The following is a 21316-nucleotide window of genomic DNA, read 5'->3' as shown; positions in this document are numbered from 1 at the left end:
CAGAGTACTAAGATTACAAGCGTGAGCCACCGCTCCTGGCCTGTTTTTAAATACTAAAATTTAGAAGGCTTTCTTTATTGGTGTTTCTTTAGTGATCTATTTATTGAATCAGTAATGTTTGAAGAATTAATATGGACTTCGGAGTTTGGCCTGAGTTTGAATCCATCTCTAACACTCACTTGATGTGTAACTGTAGGCAAAAACTACATTAGTAATCACTTGGAGCCTCATTTATTTTAATCTACAAAAAGGGGGTAATGATATTTGTTTTACAAGGTTGTTTTGAGGATTTAATTAAAAAGTAAATCTATAAAATATATTCATAATAATGCTTAAAATAGTAGACATGTCATTAATGGCAACTCTTAGTAAGGTTTCTTTGTACAGAATCTCTTACTCCCAACCATTTATATCCAAATTGTCATTAGTCCTGTTAAGATAATCTGACTTACCTTTCAAGTCTTTTTTCTTTTTTTAGTTTACTATAGCTTTTCTGCTAAGGCTTCTATCTCTTATTCACAAAGTCAAGAACATATCTTTCTTTTTTTGCCTCCACATTACCAACCCATAGCTGAGTGCCTGCCGTTAGTAGGAATTCAACAAATCTTTGTAGAATGAATGAATAAATGATTGAATGAAGTAACCTCATAGGTGATACCCAGCCATTGAACTTTTACTTGCATTTCTGATTTTGTATAACACTTCCAATTTGTCTTTCTAAAATACATTCTAAATAATTTATTTTTTCCATTTATTATGGCTCTCTAATACAGGTTGGAGGCCAAATATGTTAACATAGATGAGCACGCACGATCTGTTAAGTGGCTACTGTGTAACACTCCCTCATCCATTTTCTCCTTCAGTCTATGTTCTACCCATGATAAATTGCTATTTTCCTCCCAAATTCTCTTGCCCTTTTGTGTACCATTTTCTCTGTTCATGCTGTCTGTTCCTCGAAGTAAAGAGCAGCAGTGGTGTAGAATGCCAGTTTCTTTGTACCTTGTTCTGGAGTTAATTCCTAGTAGCTGTGTTACCTTAGGCAAGCTTCTTTTTTTGTTTTTGTTTCTGTTTTTGAGACAGAGTCTCACTCTGTTGCCTGGACTGGAGTGCAGTGGAGCAATCTCGGTTCACTGCAAACTCCACCTTCCAGGTGTCACCACGCCCAGCTAATTTTTTTGTATTTTTAGTGGAGATGTGGTTTTCTCATGTTGGCTAGGCTGGTCTCGAACTTCTGGCCTCACGTGATCCGCTCACCTAGGCCTCCCAAAGTGTTGGGATTACAGGCATGAGCCACTGTGCCCGGTCTTAGGCAAGCTTCTTAATCTCTCTGTATTTCAGTTTTCTCATGCATAATAAATGAGGACAATAATAGTATCAACCTCACAGGTTTGTTGTGAAGATTTAAAGAGTTACTTCATGTAAAATGCTTATGACAGTACCTGGCATGTGGTGAGTGCTTATTAAATTTTAACTGTTGTTAATAACAATTGCCCCAAATTATGTAATTTATATTATTTTTACATTGCTTATAGCACCAGATTTGACTAGAACAGTAAGCTTTTCTGTTTATCTGAAAAGAAGTTATACACCATCAGAATTGGAAGGAAATGCTGTTGTTTCTTATTACAGACCAACAGGTAAACATACAGGCTTAATCATTACTTTAAGTTGTTGGAGTTATGAGTAAAATGTTTACGCATTTAAGATGAGAAAACATACTATGAAATATCATTAAATGAGAAAATGTTATTTTCTACTGTTAAGTAAAATCATGTTTTCATTACTTTTATGTGTTATGAGTAGTTCGTGATAAGGCTATTTAGCTGATTTCCGTATGTAATGTTTGGTTCCCTCTTTTCAGTTAATAGCAAATCTGATACATTTTTATTCCTAATAGAAGAATGTTATCTAGTCAGACTTCATTTATTTGAACTAAAGGCCAGCATTGATGCAGGATTTTTGCTCCTTAGTTCAGCTATATCTGCGTTCTTACTTCATGACCAGGAAGAATTAGGCATGCGGACACAGTGAAGAGTGAAGAGGGTGGAATTTTTAAAGCGGGTTTCCACCTCACAAATTGAATACCAGGGCTCCCACACATGAGCTGAGGCCAGTCTCCTCCCCTGCGTAAGGCGCGAATTCCTTGTGGCCCCACGCCATTTCCCCAGTGCGCTCGCGGGCATGTCCAGGCAAGCCATAGGTAGTATCTGAAAAGGCAACATTCGATTGGCTAAAATACATTATTCAGAAAGAATCAACTGGGAAAGGGCAGGCACACAGGGGCAGAAGTTCTTCTGGGTTTTGGGTTTCATCCAGGAGCAGCAGTACGGTCTTTCATCCCTCAGGCTGTTTTAAGCCTGAAGGTAAGGTTTCACCTGGGACCTTTCCATATTTGCTTAGGCGTTTGTCTGCCTCCTGCCTCTATCAGTATGAATTAGTAGAAAATAATATTATGGATTACTCCAACATTAGGGCAGTAATCAGAGTTTTAGACACTGTTTTAGTGACTAAATAAAACTCTTTAGCATCTTATGTGTTAAAATACTTAAGAACAGATCTTTTAAAACTTAGTCTGCATTTTTCAACCATTTTTGGCTATTATGCTTTTCTGCAATTTAAAAGACAGAATTTAAAAGATTACTAATCATTGGTATTGGTTGAAAGTGAATTAGAAATTAACATTGAGAGAGTCTGCAGAATGCCAAGAGAAGCAAAAAGAGACATTATCAGTAGTATTATTTACTTAAATTATTATAAAAAAGAGGAACTGGATTGACTTTAAAGGGGAAAGTTAAAAGAAAATAAAATAAATTCAAAAAGTAACTGGAAATATTAATATTATGTATTTTCCCCTTTATTGAGTCTTTTTTGCTGTTTGGCTAGATCATGTATCTTTGTTTTTTTTTTTCCACATTTACACTGGAATAACATTCTCATAGACTTCTGAGAATGGAAATATAAATAAATGTATTGTTGGGTTTCATTTATTTATGTTATACTCTCAATTGTGAATTGACTTGTGTTTGATTGGAGAGTGATTTAAGTCATTTGTGAGAATCTTGAAATTTTAATTTGTATTTTAAGCAGATATGTGTCAAATTTGTGTTGTAACTGTACCACAGATAATTTGTTGCATTCTTTTCCCCCTACCCATTTTTGCATTGCCTGTGATGGATAGATCGAAATCCTGATGGTAAGTGTAAAGATAATTTAGAAAAAAATGAATTTCAGAACTGAAATTTATTTGATGAATTGAATTGGTATTATACCATGAATGAACTCTTTTTATGGACTGCTCTTTTAACTAGAAAAAGTTCTTTAGGATGATACAGTGCCTTGATTCTGCTATGGAGAGCATAGTAGATGTTTCCACAGAGACTTGTCATTATTAGTTGTTTCGGAATCATGAGAAAGAATGAAATTAGGAGTAAGAATAGAATGTCTTTTTTGAAAAATATTAAAGGTGTTATTGACAACTTATTTCTGCAAGTCATTGGTTATTTAGCTGCATGCTCTGTTATTTTACCTAAAAGAAAGAAAGAGTTTTAAAAAAGAGTGTTTGTCACTGAATTCTAAGTTGTGTTTTTCTACATGCTCCAAGAGATTCACCTCTCTGTGATAAGAATGGTGTGTGTGTTCGCTCTGTGGGCCTGTTCCTTGTCTTGTTTAGAATTTGTAGAGGAATGTTATCAAACATCTGACTCCCTCTAACTTGCTTGGGTCAGTGTTGTTACTCACTTTGTTTTCCCCAAATCTTTTGCTTGACTCTGCTATGATTCTGATCACAATATGAGCTTAATTAAGTTTGTTCCTTAGGTTCTCCTTGTAGGTTTTGAGCTTTTTGAGGGCAGGGGTCAAGCACTCATCTTTGAATTGCATACTAACAGAGTACGTAGCAGGCACTACAAGTATCTCTGATTATTTTTCCTCTTAGATATAGACTTAATGTGGTAGTTTATCTTTATAAGTTATTTTAAGATACATTTTAGATAGCAATATTAATTAGTAATAATTAAATAAATATGAAATGTCTTAAAGATTGTGGCAATATTTGCTCATGCAGTTTGGGTGATGCCAACAATCTTAGTTGCATAGCTCATGTCATCTTGATATCTGGAAGGTATATTTATATGAGAAGTGTTTTAATAGAAGTAAATGATTAGCTTAATAACACTAAATATACTTGTCAAATTAGAATTTGGGTCATTAAAAAATAATCTGATATTAATAATGAATATATACATTTTAATTAGCTAGATTGCCTGTAATTTTTAAGATTTTGGACTGAATTTTGTAAAATATCATATTATTATTTAAATGATTAGTTTTAAGTTTAAAAAAATCAGTTAAGGTTATTGTTCAAAGAAATTTATTCCTTCTTACTGTAAATTCAGCCCAAACTATGAGGAAAAAAACCCACAATTTATAGAAATTGTAGTGTTTCAATACAAAGGGAAAGCTGGTTTTAATAATCTCTTTGATATATTTTAAAATTATAATTAAGCTTTAGGGAGTGGAGTTGAAATATTCAGCGGCACCTAGTAGGCAAGAAAATAATATGTTGCCACTTAGATCTTACTTACACACAACGCTTCATATTTCAAAGACTGATCCATTTTATTGTCTTGATCTGTTCGGGCTGCAGTGCAGATAAGCAGTTCTGCTTTTATATGTGGAAAAAGAGAGGCAAACGAGGTTTTATGTTGTCCCATAAGGGTTAGTCTCCATTATTTCTGCATTAAAGTTACATGACGTGGGCAGTGTAAAACATGACTGCAGAGGAAGCACGGTACGTAGCCAGACATAACAGGAAGGGATCAAGGAAGTTCTGGCTACCAGATATTGCTACTGCTTTGGGGTTCCTTGTTTTCAATATGAAATTACTCTAGCAGGCCCCTGGAAAGAGTTCTAAAGGCATTATATAGATGTATAATATATAGGTATGGTTATTTTATTCATATATACATATTTTTTTCTATGTTCTTTTTTCCTTTATTTCTTTAAAGCACATTTTGGCTTCCAATTTGACAGTGATACTGGGCTTTTGGGGTGTGCCAGATGTAATTAGAAGTCTCTTCCTGGAAGTAAAATGTTCTGTTAGAGGTAGTTTTGATGAGAATATTCTCTCTGAGTGTTAAATAATTTTGTGATTAATTGCACCATAGTAGTTACGACTATCCATTTCCTCTAGTAGGTTAGGAAGGGAAATGTTTGAAGGAGAGGTGATTATATCTGGTAAAAAGAACTACAGAACTGTCAGTCTGATAAATGACTAGGCCAATATTGGAGTAAAATAAATGACAAAAGTTTCTTTTCTCTCAGCGTAACACTTAGAGAATTCAGTAAGCCAGATATGGAGACTACTTTGCCAACTATAGAGAGAAAATACTGCTGATGGTAGGCAAAGTTAGGACCAATTAGTCTCTTTCAACTAAGTTGAAAGCTGTTCTGCTAGCAACTGTGAAAAGTCTTTAAATACATGTAATTCTTTTCCTTCTCTATTACAAACACTCACACCCACACATGCCTCTATGAGTCTTTGGCTTCAGGTTCTTAGACATAATTACAGCCCGAAGAGTAATTGGTAGCCAAATTTACACTTCAGGTTTCCTAAGAAGGTGTAAATCCCAGTAGAAATGTGCCTCTGATAAACCTCATGTCTAAAAACTAGAGATTGTATTGTAAAATCCTTGGATTTTAATTTGATAGTAAGTGTTATAAAATAGTGACAAAATGTGGCACATATACACCATGGAATACTATGCAGCCGTAAAAAATGATGAGTTCATGTCCTTTGTAGGGACATGGATGAAATTGGAAATCATCATTCTCAGTAAACTATCGCAAGAACAAAAAACCAAACACCGCATATTCTCACTCATAGGTGGGAATTGAACAATGACAACACATGGACACAGGAAGGGGAACATCACACTTCGGGGACTGTTGTGGGGTGGGGGGAGGGGGGAGGGATAGCATTGAGAGATATACCTAATGCTAGATGACGAGTTGGTGGGTGCAGCGCACCAGCATGGCACATGTATACATATGTAACTTACCTGCACATTGCGCACATGTACCATAAAATCTAAAGTATAATAATAATAATAATAATAATAATAATAAAAGAAAAAAAAATAGTGACATTCTAATTTTTCTTTTAAGGGATGGTTTCTGTAGACTGGTTTTTTTAAATTTCATAACTTTTTCTCCCTAATGGTAAAACTTTTCAAGCTGCCATCATTTAAAAAATAGCCATAATCATTTTATTAAGTATGAGTGTCATCATTTTTCAAAGTAATGTTTTCCAACTGTCCTATGAAACAGGCTTATAATTCCTGCAGAGAAAAGATATTCTGGAAGGGTTCTACAAATCTTAGCAACTGCAAACCATTGCCCTAGTGTGTGATATTGTCATTAACTGACCTAACTGAACTGTAAATTGAGTTATAATGTATTTTCCTTCTTGGGTTTATTAGTGCTTGCAATCCATTTGTTTCGATTTCTGAAAACATATACACTACCAGTTTCTTTAGCTCTGGGTTCGTGGAGATGTAGGGTAATAATCTTCAAATATATAGGCTCAGTCACTTATAGGCAGTGTTGTTGATTATATTTAATTGTTTTTAACTGTGAATTCAGTCAGTACCTGGTCCAAGTAAAGTAGTGGCTACAGTTTTAGCAGTATAGTTTTAGAGGAACATTCACAGCCAAATTCTGGTTTGAATAATTAGCTCAGAATTTGGTTGAAGGTATATAGAAGATAGTTTCTTTTTGTGCCTATACAGAATTGTCAGAAAAGGAAGCATTTGTTTTTGTTGTACTAGTCATTAAAAATGAAGGAGATGGAAACAAGTTTAAGTTTCCTTGTTCTTTCCAGATTGTATCTATTAATTGATACAATCTGAAATTTTCTCTACAGTTTACTTATTGTAGAGGAAACATACTCAGTGGGTGTATTTCCATAATTTGAGGATATATAGAGTGTATGGAAATTTCCTTTAAGTTGGAGAAAGTAGTGCTTTGTAATTTTTTGTGGTGATATTGACAGTTGTGCTTTGTGCTGTATCTTAGATCATGTTACCATAATATTTTGAGTCAAAACATCTCATCATTGTAAAGTAAAAATACACATGCCTCTAAAAACCTCACAGAATGTCATGAAATAATACCCTGGGACTTTTCTTAAGAGACACCAGTTGTAATTTGTATCTAGGATTCCAGGAGAAGTGAATTTAACATCTGCTCGTTATGAGGAAAAAATGAGCTATGTAAAACTTGATGGATAATAGATTATATTGAAGAGAATGACAAATATGCTCCACATGCTCTGAAACAGTATTTAATTGACCTCATATATCAATATGCTTGCCATTGTTGGTGATTTCTCACTATCCTAGTGAATAAGTAGTACTGAAAAGTGTACTCCCAGCTTGGATGTGGAGTAAGACATACAATTCCAATTGACTTTAGCAAAATATATTGCTAATTCCAGGGATCCTGCTTTGGGATCATGTCTCCAAACTAACTGCTTCTGCTTTTGCTATTTTTAAGCAGCTCCCTGACTCCTCTATAAAGAAATAAAGGAATTAATGTATGGATTCATCAAGTAGAGTTAGAACATTTTGAGTGTTCAGTTTTTCTACAGCACTGTGGCACGACATAGGCTTCTATATATTATCTTTCATCTTAACCAGTCAAAAACAGAGTTCTAGAAAAAAAGGAGAGAAAACTAGGATTTTAGTATTGCTTTCCTAGATTTATAAGTAGAGAGCCTAATTTGCTTTGGTTTCAATGTCATTTTCTGTAAAAATACTGAAAATGATTTTGAAAAGCTTTATACAAATTCTAATATGAAACTCTTCATTGTCATATATTCAGTTACCTATTTCAGTATGCATGTATGAGTATTAAAATCATTTGACAATTGAATGACTGTCTAAATGTCTAAAATGTCACTTAAAGTGATATGTAAAGTTAAATGACTTGAGAAAAGTATAATTCATATAAAGGTAATATTCTATATATTAATGTATAAAATGGACATGGACTTCAATAGAACTTCAGAAGAGCAAATCTTGCTTTCATATTCATAATTTGAATCTTCATCAAGTAAAAAAAGCTAAAGATTTAAAATGTTTTTGAGTAGAGAAATTTTTAGATATGGTAATACAGAGTCTTAAAGATATGATAGAAACTTCATATTCTTTGCTCATGTTTGCTGATAGTCTTGGATTAGGGCTAGAGCTCTGAAGGTCTTAAAGATTTAGTTCAGTAATTGAATGTAAGTAACTGTAATGTTTTATATAGTATCCAAATGTGATGATTTTAAAAATATGATACTACTATTAAAGACAGAGCTCATGTCTATGCTTCTTTTAAAATTTTATTTTTGCCTTGTACCTTTTGAAAATAGTAATGAAATATGAATCATGATAATAATTTACAGTTATTTCAGCTTTGTTAAGCAAAATAGGCAGGCAACAAACAAACCAAGATATGTTGCTGCTCAAACTATTAGCAGTACAATTTTTTTTTGCTAAATTATTTGTCAAGTCTATGAAACTACATATCTCTCTTTTATTTCAGGCATTCCGCGAGTTATCCAATGTAAATTTAGACTTCCCCTAAAGTTAATTTGCCTACCAGGTCAGCCTTCAAAAACCGCAAGCCACAAAATTACTATTGACACCAACAAATCTCCAGTCAGTCTTCTTAGTCTCTTCCCAGGTAAGACTTTTGAAATAACATGCCTGCAGCATCAAAAATGCTAAGAATTTAGAATGGAATCCTTCATCAGCAGTTAATGATGGAGTAATTATCAGATAATTGTTAAGTAAGCGTATAAAACTGCCTCCAGGATTTTTCCCTCCTTTGCCTGTTCAAAGGTGAATAGCTTATATCAACAAGGTAATAAGGTATTCCTTTTAAGTTTGATTAAAATTATCATAATAATTATTTTGCTATGGTATTCAGAAATAAAAACATCAAGTATTTCTCTTTAGACTGTGAATTTTTTTGGCTTGGAATATAAATATTTATTATTCATCTTTATGGTAGGTTTTTGGATATATCTGTCTTCTAAATGTATAAATATTTATTATTTATCTTCATTGTAGGCTTTTGTATATGTACCTTTTAAAGTATATTCTTATGTCTCTGAAAAGTAATCTCATAAGTAGATGCTCTTTGTACTGTTTTATTCTGCTGTCTACAGCAGCTAGAGGGTGTGCATCCTGTGCTTCTGGTTGTTTAGAAGGGTTTCATATTTAATGCTTGAATATCACAGTGAACATTTGGGGTAATTTGTGATGGTATGACTTGGAGAGAAGTGTCAGTTTTTCTTTCTGAGTGGCTTAGAAACTAAAGAAGGTTTTATTGGATAAAACACCCTTAGTAACCAAGGTTTTTAGTGTGTCATGTCATTAACTTTCTTGATGGTGGGGTAGAATTGAAGAATAAAAACTTGGAATTAAATCAACCCTTTTAAATCCTTCGTTAAAAATCAGCACTGTTGCTATGAGATGCATCTTCACCTTTGCATTAGTGGATAAGATTTAGGATACAAACAATACTTCTCACAAGGTTTAGAAATTTATGGTAAGTCAACTTTTGTGTTATTAACTACTTAAAGTGCTTATAATTTATTTTTTATTATTTGCAGTGTTTCAAAAATTTTATTTATATATAACTCTGAAAAATCTCCAAGATTAAATGTTTTACTACAATTATTCTATTCTTAAGTGTGAATTGAGTTTGGAGATATTTTTTACCTTTTAGGTAAAATATATATTTTTTTTAAATAAAAATATTTTATTTTAAAAAAATATTTTTTTTAAGTATTAAATAAAAATATTTTTTTTTTAAAAAAAAAGCAAAATATTTTTTACCTTTTAGGTTCTTTCTCCCATCTCTTCTTTTACCTCCTTATTTTTTAGTCAGTTTTCTTGTAACAAACTTGGATTATGAAAAAAACAGACTCACTACCTTCTGTAACATCTTGCATAAACTTATTAGTTTATTGGGTCTCCTATACTACCTTAGGAACATAGTTGGAAATTATATGTTGAACACCAAATTTATTGGTGGCTTTGAAAAACGTTTAAGCACCTGACTTCTGAGGAAGGGTTGATCTTTACTGTAGATAAATGGAACCCAATTAGAATTGAATAAAAACACATGCCTTTGAGCAGAAAGGTAATGTCCATAAGATACGAATTAGATAGTGTGTACTAAAGAAAGCTTAGATGACGTATCCATTTTCCTCCTGATTTTGGGCTCAATTATTTTGATGTCATTATGCTCATCAGCATATATTTGCTTCTTACTCACTTTAGGAATGGGACACAATGACAAATTTTTAAAAATTTCTTCTGGGATCCAATATATATGATATAGAGTGGTTTTAAAAAAATTCCTGGATTTATATTCATGTTAAACATGTTGGATGGAATAATGTGCTTGTTTAAAATAAGTATCATTTCACTCTTATAAAAGTAAGACTTAGATAAAGTTGCCATTGCAAATCTTCTGTCTGTTTTTTTAACTGAAAGAAGCAAAATTAATGAGCTTTATAGAGAAGAAATAAAACAACTTTTACCCTACATGTCTTCCCATTTGTTTATTCCAGTTCTCTTTCTGTGAACAAATATAGGTATATTTAAAATAGCTTTAATTTTTCCTATTACAAAAGAAATGTGAAATTTAGAAAATATAATAACCAAAGGGAAAAAAGTGAAGGTTACTAGTAACTCTACTATCCAGCAATACCTTTTTCTGTTTCATTACATTTTTCTAATCTTTAAATAAATATTTTCTCTAGGCATTTATCCCCAAAAAGAATTTCACTTGTCATACTGTTTTGAGACATCTTTTTACACCATTAGATATTTTTGATATATGATTTTAATGATTACATAGTATTCTCTCATAAATCCATACTATAAAATCATTTGACCAGCATTATACTTTTAGATATTTATGTTGTTTTTAGTTTATTAATATTGTAAATATAGCTGTGATGAACATTGTTGTAACAATACTTCTTCAAATTTATTATAGTTTATTTGATGAATATTTAAAAGTGGAATTGCTGGGTCAGACAGAGAATCAGAATGTTTTTAAAACTTCTGAAATGTAGTGTGAAATTGACTTCCTGAAGGAATACTAGTTAACCCTAATAACAATGTTTGAATAAAGGCGTCTAGTACCCCAAACCTTGCCAATAGAGAATATTATAAGAAAAACCTTTTAATATGCCTAATAGTTATATAGAAAACATTTATTTACATATATAAATAGCTATCTGGGGTGCTTCTGGCACCCCAGAAAAGTGAATTAAGCAATAAATACCTTTTTTTTTTTTTTTTTTTTGAGACAGGGTCTCATTCTGTCACTGAGGTTGGAGTGCGGTGGCACAATCATGGCTTACTGCAGCCTCTACTTCCTGGGCTCAAGCAGTCCTCCCACCTTAGCCTCTAGAGTAGCTGAGACTACAGGCATGTACCACCATGCCTAGCTAATTAAAAAAAAATTATTTTGTAGAGATAGGATCCCACTATGTTGCCCAGGCTGGTTTTGAACTCCTAGGCTCAAGTGGTCTTCCCATCTCGGGCTCCTAAAATGTTGGGATTACAGGTGTGAGCTACCGTGCCTGGCCAAGACATTTCTTTATCTCATATAAAGAGAAATCCAGAAGTGGGCAGTGGAAGCTGTGGCAGTAGTTTATGACTTTTATGAAATACCTAGCATTTTTTCTTTTTTTGTAATCTGCCATCTTTAGTGTGTTGACTTGTTCCACGGCAATAAGATATTTGCTTCAGCTTCAGGCATTATATCTTACTACAAGGTAGGAGGTAGGGGGAAGAAATAGCAATATAGTAATGATGATAACTTTTATCAGAAAAGAATTTTTTCAGAAGATTCCCTAGGAAATTTCTGCTTAGCTTTCAATAGCCATAATTTTTGTCACATGGCTTCTTTTAAGCAGTACAAGAGGCTGAGAACTAAATGGGCTAGAGAAAAGGGGGTTGGGAACATGTGTTGAATTACCTGACCATCAATGTATGTCACAATACCAGTAGTTTTATACAAAAATTTTACTTAAATGTAATAACAGATAAAATGTCATTTGATAATAGTCTTTTATGTTGCTCAAGTGTGTTTCTACATTTGCTTGTCAATACATTTATATTTTAATGGTTACATAATATTCCATTGTTTGGAGGTGTCATGTACCTATCAGTTTTTTGTACTTCTCTATTTCTCTTAGGAGAAATTCTTTGGAGACAAATGCTTGAGTTAATGGGTATGCATATTTGAAAACTTTATTCAAATACCAGCTGCCTTTTTGAAAAATTGTATCACGTTATACTCCCAGCATCAAGGTTCATGCGCATGATAGCAGCTGGATTCATTAAATCTTTTTAAATTTTTGACATTATTAGGTAAAAAATGACATTTCATTTTTAACTTGAATTTCTTGTATGTTTAATTTTTCTTAACTACTTGCATTTCTTCTTTTAATTCCTTCTTTTAAGGTTTATATTTTTAGGTAGTAAAATTTCTTAATTGCTTTCTTCATAGTTTCAGGTTTTCATATTATGCCTGCAATGATCTCTATTCTAAGATTATAAAATAATTGCTTATTTTTTCTGGTACGTTTTTATACATTCTTTTATTCTCAAACACAGCTTCAGTGCATATTTTTGTGCTTTTAAGAAAGCTTAAATTGAAGTATGACTTTTGTACCATAATTACACATTTGAAGTGTATAGTTTTGAAAAGTTTGATTTCTGTATTTATCTGTGCAGCCATCTCAACGGTTAAGATGCTGAACATATCCATCACTGCCAAAAGTTTCCTTTTGTCTATTAATAATTCCTTATCTTGCATCCCAAGCAACCACTGATCTGCTTTCTGTTACTAGAGATTAATTTGCATTTTCTAGAATTTTATAAAATGGAACTATATAGTATGTGTTCTTTTTCATCTGTCTTTTTTTATTCCTTTATTTGATATGTGATTTGCAAATAATTTCTCCCAGTCTGTGGCATGTATTTTGATTTTCTTAACAGAATCTTTGGAAAAGCAGAAGTTCTTAATCTTGATAAACCCCCTGTTTATCAATTTCTTAATGGACCATAAATTTACTGTTACATCTAAGAGATATTTCCTAATCCAAGGTTGCAAAGTTTCTCTCTTTTTTTTTTTTGGTAGAAGTTTTCTAGTTTTAAACTTTACATTTAAGTCTCTTCCCCATTTTGTGCTGATATTTATGTGTGATGTGAGGGATGGATGAAATTCATGTTTTTGCATCTGGGTGTCTAATTGTTACAGCACTATTTTTCAGACTATCCTTTTCCACTGAATTGCCTTTTCAACTTTGTTGAAAATCATCTGACCACATTTATGTGGGTGTATTTCTGCTTTCTTAATTTTGTTCCATTGATATCTTTGTCTATTGCTATATACCAATAACATTGTGTTTTGATGACTATATTTATAATAAGTCTTGAAGTCAAGTAGTGTAATTTCTCCAACTTTATTCTTCTCAATGTTGTTTTGGATATTTTAGGTCCTTTGCATTTTCATATGAATCTTAGAATCACCTTCTAAATTAAAGAAAACTGGCTGTTGGGATTTTGATTGGGATTGTGTTTGTATTGATTCCATAGATCAATTTGGAGAGAACCGATATCTTAACAATATTGAACATGGTATAATTTTCTCTCTGTATTCTAGTTTCTTAAGATGAAAGTGCAGACCATCGTTCATTTATTTAGGGTCTATTTTGTTTCTCTCTGTGAGGGATGGTAGTTTTTCATGTACAGGTTTTACAAATCTTTTGTCAGATATATCCCTATTTCATATATTTTTATGCTATTTTGTTTTATTTCAATTTCAGATTGTTCTTTGTTAATACATAGAAATACAATTTATTTTATTTTCTTTTGATATGGAGTCTCACTCTGTCATCTAGGCTGGAGTGCAGTGGTCCAATCTCGTCTCACTGCAACCTTCACCTCCCGGGTTCAAGCAATTCTTCTGTCTCAGCCTCCCAAGTAGTTGGGACTACAGGCACACACCACCATGCCTGGCTAATTTTTGTATTTTTAGTAGAGATGGAGTTTCACCATATTGGTCAGGGTGGTCTTGAACTCCTGACCTCAGGTGATCCACCCGTCTTGGCCTCCCAGAGTGCTGGGATTACAGGCGTGAGCCACCCTGCTTGGCTTACAATTGATTTTCTTATATCAATCTTGTATCATGCAACATTGTTAAACCATTTGTGGGCTCTATTAGCATTTTTGTAGATTTAATCAGTCAGATTTTCTACATAGATGATTATGTTACATGCAAATCAAAACAGTTTTACTTCTTCCATTCCAACTGGATTGTTTGTTTTTGCTTGCTTTTTGCCTTGGCTAGAACTTCTGGGATAATGTTGAATAGAAATGGTGAGAACAGACATTGTCTTTCACCATTAAGTATGTTTTAGCTATAAGTATTTTTTAGTTTTTTTTTTTTTTTTTTTTTACCAGGTTGAGGAAGTTCCCTTCTATTCCTAGGTTACTGAGACTGTAATCAGGAATGGATATTGGATTTTTTCAAGACTACTTCTACATCAGCTGAGACATTCTTATCGTTTTCTTCTTTATTTGGTTAAATATGGTGGATTACATTGATTAATTTTTAATGTTAGCCCAACCGTGCATTCTTGAGATAAATTATAGATGGTCATGATATATTATCTTTTCACTATATTTTTAGATTTAATTTGCCAAACTGTATTTTAGAATTTTTTTAATCTATATTCATGAGAGAAATTGATCTGTAATTTAGTTTTTTTCTACAGTTATGTGAATAATTTTTACTTCATCCCCCCACATTTTATGTTTTGATGTCATGAGTTTCTTATATCTGGATATTTATACTTCTCTCCAGATTTGGAAGGTTTTCTCTTATTGTTTTGCTTGATACTGTTCTCTAAATCTTGCAGCCTTTCTTCTTTCCTTTCATTTTTTTCCTCCTCTCACTGTATTTTCTAATAATCTGACTTTGAGTTCACAGATTCTTTCTTCTGCTTAATCAGTTCTATTTTTGATGTTCTTCCTTGTATTTTCCTCCTTCACCCTCCCCTCCCCTCCCCTCCTCTTCCCTCTCCCATCCGTCCCCCCTCCCCCTGTGCCCTTTTCTCCCATCCTGTCCTCCTCCCCCTCCTCTCACCTCCCCTCTCCTCTCACCTCCCCTCTTCTCTCAGGGTCTTGCTCTGTCATCCAGGCTGGAGTGCAGTGGCATGATCATGGCCCACTGTAGCCTTGACATCCTGGGCTCAAGCAATCCTCCGACCTCAGCCTCCCAAGTAGCTGGGACTACAGGTGCATGCCATCACACCTGGCTAATTTTCTTATTTTTTTGTAGAGACAAGGTTTCACTTTGTTACCCAGGCTGATCTCGAACTCCTGAGCTCAAATGATGTGCCTGCTTTGGCCTCCCAAAGTGCTAGGATTACTGCGCCCAGCTGTTTTCATTTCATTCATTGTATTTTTTCAGCTCCCAAACTTGTTATTCTTCTGAGTTTTGTTTCTCTGTTTTTTTTTTTTCCTGGTTTTTTGAGCTTCCTGAAAACAATTATTTTGAATTCTTTGTTAACCTGTAGATGTCCATTTCTTTGGGGTCAGCTACTGGGAAATCATTGTGTTCTTTTGGTAGGGGTATGTCTTCTTTGTTTTTCATGTTTCTTGTTGCCATACTTTGATGCTGGCACATTTGGTGGATCAGTCTCCTCTTTCTAACTTTGTGTGCTGATTTTGGTGCGAAAGACCTTCTTCTATGGAAGGGTCAAGAGTGCTGGCAGTATGAGATGTAGAGGTTCTGGCCCTGGAAAAGGCATAACAATGTAAACTGTGTGCAGCTCTCTTAGCTGTGGTTGGTGTTGGTTAAGATTGCAGGTATCCTCAGTTGCCAACTCTGTGAGTGTTCTCAGCAATAGTGAGGGCTATTGGGATCTTTAATGGCAGTGGATGCTAGGGTACTCCCAATCTCTTTTTCTCCCACCAGGGAAATCATGGCCAAGGGGATCCCTCTTGGCACTGTATCTGGCTTGTGGGCCAGTTTCCAGTGCCTGATGAGTGGCACCTATGGAGATGCCATGGAGCCAAGTCCTGAAGTATGGATATGTGTAAAGGGACTTTGGTTCTGAGCTTTGGGTGGTAATGGCACCAGTGCCTGGGGCACAGGAACCACCATTGCTATGTTGGTGATGGTATGTGAGGCATTAGTGTTTATGAAACAGCCGGGGAGCCCGAGATGGGAGCATGGATGTGTGCAGTTACTCTGGCTCTGGGGTACAGGATGGGACCTTGTCCTCTATGGCAGGTGATGTAATGACTGAACCATAGGAATACGCAGAGAGAACTTAGCTGTAGGACCTCGAGTGTGAGCTGGCTCACTCTGGTGGTAGCTCTGGTATCTGAGACATGGATGGGCATAGTGCAGCCACAGAGCCAGTGTCTGAAGTATACACATTCATGAAGTGACTGTGGCCTGGGGGTTAGGGGAATGTGCAAGGTTTGGAGAGGTGGTGGTTTTGGTTCTGAGGTGGTACAACAGCAGCTACTTCTTGAGCAAGGGAATATAGAGCCATGCCTTCCTCTCTGAGGTTCCCTGGTGGAAATGGCTGTTGGGTACCTCAGTGGCAAAAGATGCTGGTGTCTTCTGTGGAGCAGGCTGCTGGGAACCATGGAAATTCCCACTCCACGACTGTCACCAATAGGCTGTTGCCTTTATTCTTTGTCACTAGCCGTCTGTAGGCATCTTAGGTATGCCAATATAACCAGCCATTTGTTCCGTTTTGCTGCAGCTTCTTAAATGGGCCCTTGAGCTCCCATAGGGCTATTATGGTTTTTGAATAGTTGTCTGTCTCTCTCTCTAATTTTTTTGCTGGGGATGAAGACTGGAGTCCCCTACTTCACCATCTTGGTGACATCCTTTACCCCTGTGATGATGTTTAATGTTTCTTTTTTTTCTTTTCTTTCTTTTTTTTTTTGAGATGGAGTCTCACTCTGTTGCCCAGGCTGGAGTGCAGTGGCACGATCTTGGCTTCCTGCAACCTCCACCTCCTGGGTTCAAGCGATTCTCCTGCCTCAGCCTCCTGGGTAGCTGGGACTACAGGCGCATGCCACCACACCCGGCACACCACACCCGGCTAATATTTTGTATTTTTAGTAGAGATGGGGTTTCACCATGTTAGCCAGGATGGTCTCGATCTCCTTACCTCATGATCTGCCCACCTCGGCCTCCCAAAGTGCTGGGATTACAGTCGTGAGCCACCACGCCTGGCCTAATATTTCTTTTCTCTGTCACTTTGTCTGTAAATTGGTAAGTTGGATCTACAGCTATCAGAGTCAAGATTGATTATTTTGGCCGGAGTTCTTCATGGATGGTAGTATAGACTTTCAGCAGACAGAGGGCACATAATATTTGTTTGTCTTTTTTTGTGTGTGATGGCAACAGCCATTGATATTCAATGCTGAGATCTATTAGTTCACTACAGGCTGAAAAATAAATATTCTGTTTCTTTCACACTTTCTTCATTTTTTAGCTGGAATATTTCTACAGAGAGAACCTTTCCTTTAGTAGTTGTTATATGGTGCAGTTTGAGTAGGGTTTTCAGGATAAATGCTTGGTTCTTTCCCTTTATTACTAATTTTTAAAATATTTTAAATAAATAGAGCTTAAAATAAATAGTATTGATTCTCTAGGATCATCCAATAGTGACCGTTTGTTTTTATTTTGTTTTTAAGTCTCTGTATGAACTCATGCCTTTAAACATATTTGATGTGTTTTACTCTATTGCAATTATTATTTTCTCTGATACCCTAATATTTTTATCTCTGGCCAGTAGTAGTCTCTTTAAGCTGGCTTTCAAGTTGTTTTCATAAAACCCTACTGGCTCAGTAATAGCTTCCTTGCTATCTGGCGTGAAAAGATATTCTAAGTTCATCTTGCGTGTGTTCTGTCTCATATCGGGAATCAACCATTAGAATAAATGAAATTAAATGACTCCAGAGTTTTAGTGTAAGGCAGAAATTTCATTAATTGGAAGCTACTATGGAAATCAAGGTGAATATATTATAGCTCACACATGGAGTTTATACATGACTAGTGACATAAAAAACACGCATCATTCAACTAAGGTTTCTATTTCAAATGTGTTAATTTTGCCTTCTGGTTACATAAAGTGACTTCTCTCTTTTCTTTGTAGGTTTTGCCAGTGAGTCAGATGATGATCAGGTGAACGTAATGGGTTTTCACTTCTTAGGAGGTGCTCGAGTTACTCTTCTTGCTTCCAAAACTTCTCGTAAGTAAAACCATGTTATTACTGCTTTTTAAATTTTTTTCTAAGGATACCATATCACAGAGGATACTCACATCAATAATTCCTGCAAAGGGTGATGTTCATTTAGATTTCAGTAAAAGCCATGATATTAAGTAGATAGGACGTGAAAGTTATGAGGTTAGGATTGTGTTTTATTAGAGAACACTGATGTTGCCCAAGATTACTTTACCATGATCTAAATTTCACCAAAAATCAGATATGTAACTGATATATTCACTTTATCAGAGTGTATGTAATTTTTGTCTTGGAGCTAAGGAGAGTCTAAGAGAGGAATATAAAGAAATGAAAAATATTTTTGAGGTAGGTATATGGTGAACTAGATTTGGGAACTCCTAGAACTTGGAATTTTTTTGTTTGCATATATTCTTGTTTATTCCTTTTGGACATTGGCAAAGATGACAGTGAAAGTGGATAGCTTTTGCTGAGTGTAATTTCAATAGGCAGAAAGGTGTAGTAACTATATAGTCAAGTTTGAATTTAAATATGCTTTATTGATTTGGTTGCTTTATGTATGTGAGAATAATAGTTGAAACTAGTCAATGTAAAACTAGCTCTTGACATATGTAGTATATTGAAGCTACTGAACTTACTAAGTTATACACACCTTCATGGAAAGAAAGTAAGATATTAAGAAAGGAAGTGTTTAACGAATTTGTATTGAGAGAAAAAAGTACACACACACACACACACACACACACACACACACCCATACCCCCTTGAAATAGTCTGGCTCAGGACATTCCAATAAAAAAAAATCTCTAGTTTTTCTGGTGAGCTTTCACTTTCTACCCATGCACTTGCAGTTGTAGTTGGTTATTGCATTTCTAATAATAAGAGTACAATAAGGCCATCTGTTTTTGAAAAAGAAAAGTATTAGCAGGAGGAACAGACATCCCATTTAGAAACTGTAACAATGTTTTTATGGCTAAAATCATAATAGTTTCTGGAATATGTCAATTGGTGACTGGTAAAATAGACTCAGATACTATTGAAGACTCAATAATAGGTCACAGAAATAACAACTCTGAGAAGAAAGAGGAGATTCTTTGTTTTCATGATTTTTCTAATTGGTCATGATTGCAGTATTCTTTACATTGGCATCGTTTTTTAAAAAACAAATCATTTTATTTTGATAAGAAGACTTAATATGAGATCTATCCTCTCAACAAAATTTCAAATGTATAGTTCAATATTGCTAACTGTAAATACATAGCACCATTTTGCTTTGATTAGCTTTAATCTCCAGTTGGATGGTAGAACCATTTTGGTGCATTTCTCTTAGTTTAACAGTTATCCTTAGTTAAACTAAAAAAGTTGTGACAACATTTGTTTGGGAAATTGTACACATTTGTTTGACTGCAGTTGATAGTGCTGTATAATGAATCTGCAATTGAGACCATTAAAAAAGGCAAAAATTTTTGCAAATGAAGATATTTATATCCTAATGTATTTTATTTATAACTTTTAATATAAAGCAACAAGTAGAACACTGATGTTGCCCATGATTACCTTACTGCTATCTAAATTTTACCAAAAATCAATTATATATCTGATTTATTCTCTTTATCTGAATGTATGGCAATTCCCTGACTTAGCCATAGTGTAGGTAGACAAAATCAAATAATGGAATAGGACAGGACCTTTTAAACAAGGAGCCAAATGAACTGTGTAAATTGAAACCTGAATAATAGTCATTACGATTCTATGATGGTTTTTGGCTACAGTGACACACAGAATCCTACCTAGGAGATGCCTATGGTGATGGAGAGAGAGAGGTATAAAGACAGTGTACTTTTCTGGGATTGAGGCAGATGTTGGTGCTCCTACTGCTTTATCAGAGTATTCATTCCTAAGAAAGGAATGAACTAATTTGTACCCAATCTGTGTTTGACATTTTTCATTTTTTGAAAGGTACCTAGTATTAATTATAGTCCAGCAATCTGCTTTACAGAAAAATCCTACAAATGGAAAGAACCTAGTATGTCTTCCATAGTAAACAGTCAAATGATTCGTAAGTCACATAGAATTGTCCTTGGCTCTTGGATAGTATTTTCTGTGGGTTCTGTGTATTCATCTCTTTTTAAAACCTGCTTGGTAATCAACCAAGGCTTCATGTATGCTGTATGGTGATTTTAGTTCCTTTTTCTGATTCAGTATAGACCAGTCAAAGCAAACAAGAGAAAAGTAAGGTGTAGCTCATTGTCTCAGACACCAAACCAAATTCCCTGGGGAACTGAGTAGGATTATATTTTTAGAAAGCAGGATAGTAGCTGGGTGTAGCAGCTTACCCCTTTAATCCCAACACTTTGGGAGGCCAAGGTGGGAGGATCGCTTAAGCCTAGCAGTTCAAGACCAGCCTGGGCAACATAGTGAGACCTAGTCCCTACTTAAAAAAAAAAAAAAAATTAGCCAGTTGTGGTGGTACATGAATGTAGTCCTAGCTATTCTGGAAGCTGAGGTGGGAGGATCACTTAAGCCTGGGAGGTTGAGGCTGCAGTGAGCTGAGATTGCACTACTGCGCTCCAACCTGCGCAACAGAGTGAGACCCTGTCTCAAAAAAAAAAAAAGTAGTGCTTAAATTTGGGAAAAATATGCTAGCAACATTTCCGAAAACTGTTACCACAGTCCTAAATTGAAAATAATAGGGAAGTTCTAATTTTGTGAGATCAAATGTTTTTATAATTGCAAAATATTTCTGCATGGATATCTATAATTTCGAGTGATTCAGTATAATGGGATTTCAGAAAAATATGCTATTATCTAAATATGTATATATTCTTATGCTGGTTTCCTAAGGTCCAGATCCACATAGGGACTTATTACCATATACAACAAACACTGCTAGCTCTCTCTCCCCAGTCTCTCCTGCCCCTTTTTGCTTCTATACTTTTCTTGGTCTTGCCTCTCTCTGGT

At 34.7% G+C, this 21316-nt stretch overlaps 1 protein-coding gene across 5 annotated transcripts in view; it reads left to right on the top strand.

Annotated features, from left to right (window-relative positions):
- The window catches only part of BBS9 (Bardet-Biedl syndrome 9), a 489686-nt gene that overhangs the window by 236201 nt on the left and 232169 nt on the right, over positions 1–21316 (top strand). For 2 of the 5 annotated variants that reach the window (XM_054495850.2, XM_054495853.2), the window contains exons 14-17: positions 1533–1637; positions 3179–3193; positions 8590–8730; positions 18269–18364. In XM_054495850.2, coding sequence (XP_054351825.1) covers positions 1533–1637; positions 3179–3193; positions 8590–8730; positions 18269–18364 — 357 coding nt within the window. The remainder of the gene's footprint in view (positions 1–1532; positions 1638–3178; positions 3194–8589; positions 8731–18268; positions 18365–21316) is intronic. The other 3 variants (XM_054495851.2, XM_054495854.2, XM_054495852.2) reach the window with 2 other exon arrangements.

Source organism: Pongo pygmaeus, chromosome 6, assembly GCF_028885625.2.
Source record: "Pongo pygmaeus isolate AG05252 chromosome 6, NHGRI_mPonPyg2-v2.0_pri, whole genome shotgun sequence".
In the NCBI taxonomy this organism is placed as follows: domain Eukaryota; kingdom Metazoa; phylum Chordata; class Mammalia; order Primates; family Hominidae; genus Pongo; species Pongo pygmaeus.
This window is presented reverse-complemented; position numbering and strand designations above follow the sequence as displayed.